General features: G+C 45.2%; 1 protein-coding gene and 1 pseudogene across 3 annotated transcripts in view; one reads left to right on the top strand and one right to left on the bottom strand.

Moving 5' to 3' along the window:
- Nucleotides 1-1,586: 1,586 nt before the first annotated feature.
- The window catches only part of PIK3C3 (phosphatidylinositol 3-kinase catalytic subunit type 3), a 157,324-nt gene continuing 150,302 nt past the window's right edge, over nucleotides 1,587-8,608 (bottom strand). For all 3 annotated transcript variants that reach the window (XM_061613420.1, XM_061613411.1, XM_061613416.1), the window contains one exon: nucleotides 1,587-2,112. In XM_061613420.1, the coding sequence (XP_061469404.1) occupies nucleotides 2,098-2,112 (15 nt within the window). In that variant the 3' untranslated portion in view covers nucleotides 1,587-2,097. The remainder of the gene's footprint in view (nucleotides 2,113-8,608) is intronic.
- LOC133375755 (5S ribosomal RNA) lies at nucleotides 3,933-4,050 on the top strand (annotated as a pseudogene).

Genomic DNA, 8,608 nt, shown 5'->3' with positions numbered 1-8,608 from the left:
ACTGCTGAAGGGGCCAGAGACCATCTACCTGTGTGAGTTTCTGCAAGACCTGCTCCCTGCATTTCTGGCTGATTTCCACCTGGCCTGGAAGGGCGGGGTCCTGTCTCTCTCCAGCTGCAAAAGCAGCAACTGCTGAAGGGGCCAGAGACCATCTACCTGTGTGAGTTTCTGCAAGACCTGCTCCCTGCATTTCTGGCTGATTTCCACCTGGCCTGGAAGGGCGGGGTCCTGTCTCTCTCCAGCTGCAAAAGCAGCAACTGCTGAAGGGGCCAGAGACCGTGTGTGTGTGTATGTGTGCGTGAACCTGCTGCTCGGGAGGTCTATAGACTACTGGGGTTTTGTTTTGTATTATATGTTATATTTTACTCTATGTTATATTTTAGTCTACGTACGCCGCCTAGAGTGGCCGTTAATTCGGCCAGATAGGCGGCCTAGAAATAAAATTTTATTATTTATTATTAACTACAGGAACATAGGAAGCTGCCTTACACCAGGTCAGGCCATTGCCTATCTGACTTGGTATTGGCTACACTGACTGTCAGAGGGTCTCCAGGGCTTCAGATACAGGTCTTATCCAGCCCTATGTGGAGTTACTGGGGATCAAACCTGGGGCCTTCTGCATGCAAATCAGATGTTCTGCCAGTGAACTACAACCCTTCCTTCCTGGTGTAGAGTTGTGAAATATCCATTGGAACAGGTTCAGAGGAGGGCAACAAGGATGATCAAGGGACTGGAAACAAAGCTCTGTGAGGAGAGACTGAAAGAACTGGGCATGTTTAACCTGCAGAAGAGAGGAGGGGAGATATGATAGCACTCTTCAAGTACATGAAAGGTTGCCACACAGAGGAGGTCCGGGATCTCTTCTCGATCATCCCGAGACTGCAGGACACAGAATAATGGGCTCAAGTTGCAGGAAGCCAGATTTTGACTGAATATCAGGAAAAACGTCCTCACTGTTAGAGCTGTACGACAACGGAACTACCTAGTGAGGTGGTGGAGTCATTCAAGAGGCAGCTGGACAGGCACCTGTCTGGTATGCTTTAATCTGGATTCCTGCGTTGAGCAGGGGGTTGGATTCCATGGCTTTATAGGCCCCTTCCAACTTTACTATCCAATACTAAGTTGCATTCAAAGTTAGTTCTGCAGAGTAGACACACTGAAATTAATAGATATGAATGACTTAATTTCCATGGTCTACTCTGTGTAGAACGTCTTTGGATACAACCCATTGTCAGTATAATGAACTCTGTTCCACTGAAAATATGAAACAAATTAAATTAACATTTTCTGTCATCACCTATTTTGGCACAGGGAGCATACATGTACTGACAAGTGAGCACAGGGAAGTTACAGGGATCTTTTAAACTTATGGCACTATTTTGCTGTAAAAGATGATGGTGTACATATTATTCCACCTGCAATAGTGACCATAAGAAAAGTTAAGAATTTCTATCGAAAGAGAAATGAAGAGTCCTACATACAAGAGATGGCATCAAAAGAGATTTGTTAGACTTGGAATATTTGGTCAATTTACACTAATCTTTTATCAAATGAAAACGTTGAATCGCACTCTTTTTAAGGCCTTCTTCAGACCATCAGTGATATTTTATTTTTTTCATCATAGGTGGGACCGTGCAACTGCTTATTCCAAATGACAATTTGGACAAAATCCTATCAATGAATCCAAAACTTCAATTCCGTGTCCGCATAGAACTTTTCTTTCCATGAATGAAAATGGACATTCTGGAATGCATGTTTGTTCCACAGGCGCCATCCAAGTTAAGTGCAGTAACAAGCTTCAGTTTCTTACTCCAACAATGTAGCAACATGAGGCCTACAGATAAGCACGTAGAAAGCCATAACGTATTTTTCTTCTCATCTTCTTTGGCTTTGGACGGAAGTTGCTCTGTTTTCCGAACTTCATGGCTGAAATATCTACACAGGAAAACATACTCTTGACCTAGTCTTAATGGAAACCCGGATGAGGCAAACTCTCCAAGCTACTAAAATATCCTGGGCGCTCTGTTGGGTGCCATCTTGAGTAGCTTTAGAGATAGCCATGAAGGTGCATTTGTTGCCTTCAGAAGCTGATGAGGCTCATTTTCTCCAGTACTGAGGAAAAACAAGAGAAGGAAAATCAATCAATCAAAGTAAGCCATCAATTTTGCTTGGATGTTGCAGGCTGCGTTACTAGTTGCTTTTCCCAAGGTAGGCTGTAGCAGGGCAAGGGTTACCTTGGGCTGGTGCCTCATGTGCAGAGAGCCTCTCCTTGAAAAATCTAATGGGCTTTTAAAAATGTATTTAACACAATGTATATACCACTTAATGTTAATAATAAAACAACTCTAAGCTGTTTACTTAAAAAAATATAAAATATTCATAAGAAAATACTGGTAACATCAGCAGACTTGAAAAGTATTCAGGAACCATCAAATAATCAAAATATAGATAAAATCTACATTAGGTGTGGGGAACATTTAATCCTCCAGATGTTGCTGCACTACAACTCCCAACATCCCATGCCATTGGCTATGCCGACTAGGGAGGATGGGAGGTGTAGTTCAGCCACATCTGGAAGGCCAAAGGCTTCCCAGTCCTGATACGGCTTTAAACATACTGTATATTCATCATAATATATGTTGTGTAGCCAAGCCTACCCAGGCATGTTTTTAGCAGATGACAAAAAACAATACGGAAAAAGTGCCTGCCTGTTATCAATGGTGCTGCTACACTGAAGGACGGATTCCTTGCAAATATGGAACAAACATAATGTGGCGCATGTGAAAGTGCCAGTTCTGCAGGTCAAAGCGGTTAAGTGGGCATATGTGGTGTAAGATGATCCTTCAAATGTTAACGGTTCCAAGTCAGGGTTGGATCCAGACTAACCATATGTGTTGGGAGGGTGGGGCAGGAAGAACAATGATACTGGAGGGTTGTCATGCCAAATTTCCATCACTTTCTGTCATAAACTAGTGATTAAATTGGAAAGTGCCCTGAACCCAAGTTGTTTAGAGCTTTGTGTATTTATGTCTGAAGTATTTTAGGTCCATGCACGTGGCCTGTTAGATATATGCACTGGATGTAGACCAGGGGTTCTAAATTGTGGCTCATTAAGTGGACCCCTAAAACCATCAGCAATTTTCAAGTGGTCCATGAGGGAAAAAAGTTTGAGAACCATGGAGCTAGTTTTTGTTTTGTCATGCTTTTTTGGGGGGGAGGGGCTTAGCCCTTATATTTTGGTGTGTCCCCCATGCCCTGCCCTTGCAGTTCTCAGTTGCCAGGCTGGGGTGAGTTGGATGCCATGGAGTTCTGGTTGTGCTGGGCTCTGCTAGCAGCAGCTCTCTGCTGTGGTGGAGAAATGGCTATGTCAGGAGTCTCTGGCACCACTGAGGGTCCCCCAGGAATGGCCAGCCTGGTGGAGGGAGGCCTGATGGAAGGCCCAAAAATAGGCTATTCCGGAGGCATGGTGAGGGAGGAGCCACAGGGGGGGGACTTATGTGAGATCCTCCTCATGTCCAAACTCCTCCCCTGGGTCACAATCCCCCTTCACATTCAACCGGAGCAAACAAATAAATAAAAACCCCATTGTGGCCTAGAGGGAGCACTAACTCCATGAGAGGCCTGTTTGCCAGAGCCAGTGCTTCCCAGCTGGCTCGTGTGCGCATCTCCCAATGGAGCTGGCATTCAGCCAGGCTGGCAGCTCCCGAGTGGGAGAAGGATCCCACCAAGTTTTCCGTGGGCTCCTCTTCCACCAGCCCCCCTTCTGCCAGCTCCCTGACAATTGGATCGCTCTGTTTAAACTGCTATATAAGTGCTAAGCACTAAGTTTCAAAAGTGCTTTGTATAATTTTCTCAGAGTAGTAGTTACAATAAATGTATGAAAGTAGGCAGATATTAATATCCCCATATTACTGATAAGTATGCCTCTGAATGCCTATGGCCATACTACCCTGAACACACCAATCTCATCTGATCTCAGAAGCTAAGCGGGGTCAGGCGTGGTTAGTACGTGGATGGGAGACCGCCTGGGAATACCGGGTGCCGTAGGCTTAGAGGAAGGCGATGGTAAACCACCTCTGAATACCTCTTACCATGAAAACCCTATGAGTATATCCAAAAAAGATCCATAGGGTCACCATAAGTCATAATCGACTTGAAGGCATATAACAACAACGAATGCCTCTGAATACCAGTTGCTGGGGATCACAAGTGAGGAGAGTGCTCTTGCATTCAGGTCCTGCTTGCCAGAAGAGGCATCTGGTTGGCCAGATGATGTGAGAACAGGATGCTTGACTTCTCTCAGTCCCACCAACGAAAACAGCTAGGTTGGTAGGGACTAGAGAGAGGGCATTTTCAGTGGTGGCCCCCACTCTCCGGAACTCCCTCCCATTCGATCTTCGCCATGCCCCTTCCCTGGATATATTTCGCCGGGCATTAAAAACTTGGCTTTCTGGACAGGCCTTCAGGAATTCCAGGGAGGGCTAACTTTTTTGGGATATTTTATTATCTATTGATCGCCCTAACTGATTTCATGCTGCTGTGATTAATGATCGTACTGATTTTATTGTATTTTATCTGTATTGTATTGTAATTTACTGAATTTTAGTTTGTACGTCGCCTAGAGTGGCTTCGGCCAGATAGGCGACACAAAAATTAAATTTATTATTATTATTATTATTATTATTATTATTATTATATGGGCCACTGGCCTGATCCAGCAGGACACTTATGTTCTTACAGGAAGAGGATGATGAAAGACAGTGACTCAGCTCAGACCAACTGATAAACTCTCAAACACAGAAATCATTTGACAGGGCTTTTAATTAGGATCATGTTACAATCCTAAAGGGTAAAACTGGATTGGAGGAACAATTCAGACCCATTTCTCATTTACAACCCCACTTAACCTAATAATCCAGAGAATCAATAGACCTCAGAGCCCATATATGTATCAAAGACGGCAATGTCTAACATTTAAGGGGAGAGAATTCCAAAGGGCAGGTGCTGCAACACTAAAGGTCCACTTCCTACATTGTGCGGACTGGACTTCCTGTTAAGATGGTCTCTGCAGGAAGCCCTCACCTGCACAGCATAGTGATCAGCTGGGTATATACGGGGAGATGATTTTTCAGGTATCCTGGTCCCAAGCTGCATAGAGCTTTGTACACCAAAACCTTGAACTTGGCCCAGTAGCTAATGGGCAGCCACTGTAATTCTTTCAGCAGCAGGGTAACATGTTGGCGATACCCTGTCCGAGTGATCAGTCACACAGCTGCATTTTGCACCAGCTGCAGCTTCTGGACCAACCTCAAGGGCAGCCCCACATAGAGCACATTACAGTAATCCAGCATGGAGGTTACAAGTGCGTGGACAACAGTGGTAAGGCTGTCCCAGTCCAGAAATATCTGCAGCTGTCTTACCAGCTGAATCTGGTAAAAGGCACTCCTAGCCACTGAGGTCACCTGGGCCTCTAGCGACAAAGATGGATCCAGGAGCACCCCCAGACTACGGACCTGCTCTTTCAGAGGGAGTATGACCCCAACCAAAGCAGGCAACTGACCAATTAACTGAACTCGGGATTCATCAACCCACAGTGCCTCCGTCTTGCTAGGAATTAGATTCAGTTTATTATCCCATATCCAGCCCACCACCAAGTCCAGGCACTGGTCCAGGTCTTGCAGAGCCTCTCCTGATTCAGATGTTAAAGAGAAATAGAGCTGGGTATCGTCAGCATACTGCTGACACCTCGCCCCAGATCTCCTGATGACTGCTCCTACCGGCTTCATATAGATGTTAAACACTGGAGACAAGATGGTACCCTGCGGCACTTCACAGCACAACTGCCAGGGGGCCGAAAGAAAATCATCCAATGCTATTCTCTGAAAAAGACTCTGGAGGTAGGATTGGAACCAGTGTAAAGCAATGCCACTAGTACACAGCTCACCAAGTCGGCTCAGAAGGATACCATGGTCAATGGTATCAAAAGCCACTGAAAGATCAAGTAAGAATAATAGGGTCACACTCCCCCTATTTTTCTCCAGATAAACTTCACCCACTTGAGCAACCAAGGCTGATTCAGTCCCATAACCAGGCCTGAACTCAGATCTAAGAGGCACTGCTACAGGACAGGGGTGGGGACTTTTTCTGGCTGGCATGCCAGATCCTAATCTCCCCAACCCTAGGCGGGCCACCCACTTTGACATCAGGCAATCCTGTCCTTTGAAGCTCGGACTGTTGGGACTTTCAAACACTCTTTTGTAAATATATCCCAGCATTGCTCTCTTTGAGCCTCTGGTCAGAGCACATGCCTCTCAAAGCACAGCATCTGGCCCAGAGTGCCAGTTCTAAACTTTGCTGTGGCTAGAGTGTTTCTTCCTTTCCCTTTTTAAAAGGCTACACTATCCTGCTGATTGATCTCCAATGAGAAACTGTCAAGGGTTGGTGTACCATTTATACTGAAGCCCCAGAACACCCCCCTAGAAGGATGATGAGGTTTCTCTTGATGCTTTCCAGTTAATTAAACTTGATATCTGTCAGTAATAATATATATTTACTTTTGCCTGCACACACACACACAGGCTTGTAAACCGAGGTGGTGAGGAATAACAATTGGGGCTGTCGGTTACACTGGCTGAGATAAGAGGTTTTAATAACGTCAGCTGTTACAGAAGCCCATTGTGTTTCATCAACTTCGCACGTCACTTTGCACAGGACCTAAAGCCACAATTATTTTTGCCCCTAATTAATAAATGCCCTGAAGAAAATCACAAACACATGCAGACCCAAGAATAAACAACAAAAGCCTGTGGACTTTGGTATAGTCGTGTAATAGCAAATGACTACCATGTGCCCCCTTCCCGGATGAATAAGCTGACCAGTTTCATAGCCTTTACCAACCTGGTGCTGTTTCGGATGACAGCTCCCATCAGTCCAAGCCAGCACGGCTGTGGTAGCTGGGGCTGATGGGAGTTGTAGTACAAAACATCTGGAAGGCACCAGTTGGCAAAAGCTGTAAATACCAGTGTATGCCATGTGGGCATGTATGTAAATATTCACCAAGCAAGTCAATAGGTGCATTAAACAGGGATGGCCTCTCAGGGGCTTTGGCATGTGGCACTTTGCTCATATTTCAATGCTGCTTTTAGTCTGGTATGTTTTGGGACATCGTATCTGGAATTGGCATGGTTTGGTTGCAGAACTGCCTCCAGCATTGAGAGAGGAAGCAACAAAATCCTCTCAACTTAAGAAAGAGCTTAAAGATGGAGAACTAACACAACCGTATATATGTAAAAAGAAATCAGGTTGTAGTAGCAACGGAAGGCTTCAAAACCGGGGTGGAGAACCTGTGGCCCTCTAGTTGCTGTGGGATTGCAGCTCCCATCACCCCTGACCCTTGACCACAGGGGCCGAGGCCGACGGGAGCTGGAGTCCAACACTGTGGGGCTGCCCTTGGCGGTTGGTTCTGAAATTGCAGCTAGTGCACAACGCTGCAGCTTAGCTTTTGGTTGGAGCAGCTTTGTATTACACATATTACATTGGTCCTGAAAACTCAGCACTGGCCTAAGTTCAAGGTATTACTGTTAGCTTATAAAACCCTAAACAGCCTAGGACCAAGTTACCTGCAGAATCACCTTGCCCCTTAAACACTGGCCAGATCTGGAGATACCCTCCTGACCATCCCAGTTATTACACACCCCTACCAAGTCCCAGCGTCTATCTGAAATGGTGCTCCTTCAACAAAAGAAACAACTCCAATAACAAATGATGCCAGTGACCTGATTTTTTTTGTTCTTTCTTTGAGAGAGAGAGAGAGAGAGAGAGAGAGAGAGAGAGAGAGAGAGAGAGTGAGAGAGAGAGAGAGTGAGAGAGAGAGAGAAGATAGCCAAAGATCTCATGTGCTGGCAAAGCCTTGCATGAGAGAACTTTCAAAGGCTACATTTCAAGTGCATTTTCACACAACAGGACACTCTTGTAGTTTCAAAACTCCTGGCAAAAGGAGGAAGGGAAAAGGTATGGATGAATGAGCCCAAGTGGAAAAGTAAAACACGAAGAAGCAAAAAATGGATGGCCAAGATCAAATCTTCCAATTTTGATTTATTAGTCCAACCTGGAAAACACATTAACAAGCCACTGGCAAAAGAAGTCTTGAGAAATGAGGTCCCATCACAGAGGTCTCCGAAGGAAACAGCTGCCCTCCCCACCTTGGGGAGGGCTAATGGAAAAGACTGCGGATAGTCTTCTTTTGACCATTTGGGATCTAATTCATTGTTTCAGTTGTGCAAATGCCAGCTTTTTTTTTTTTTAACAAAAAGGGAAAATAGGGCAGCACAGCATATCAATAATCTACACATCTGATTTATTACAATTGTATATTCGGAGGCAAAATACCTCTAGATGCCCATTGTTGGAGTATAAATGGGAAAGGCTGTTGCTGTCAAACACTACTTAGGGTTTGCCTGGATGCATTTGGCTGGCTACTGTTCGAAACAAAATGTTGGGCAAGAGGGACCTTTGGGTCTGATTCAGTAAGGCTCTTATGATGTTCATATTTTGGCTCCAATCTTTCTGCCATGGACTGATAGACAGAAGGCTAAGGGGCCAGAACTGC

The sequence above is a fragment of the Rhineura floridana genome, chromosome 1 (assembly GCF_030035675.1).
Source record: "Rhineura floridana isolate rRhiFlo1 chromosome 1, rRhiFlo1.hap2, whole genome shotgun sequence".
NCBI classification, from domain to species: Eukaryota; Metazoa; Chordata; class Lepidosauria; order Squamata; family Rhineuridae; genus Rhineura; species Rhineura floridana.
This window is presented reverse-complemented; position numbering and strand designations above follow the sequence as displayed.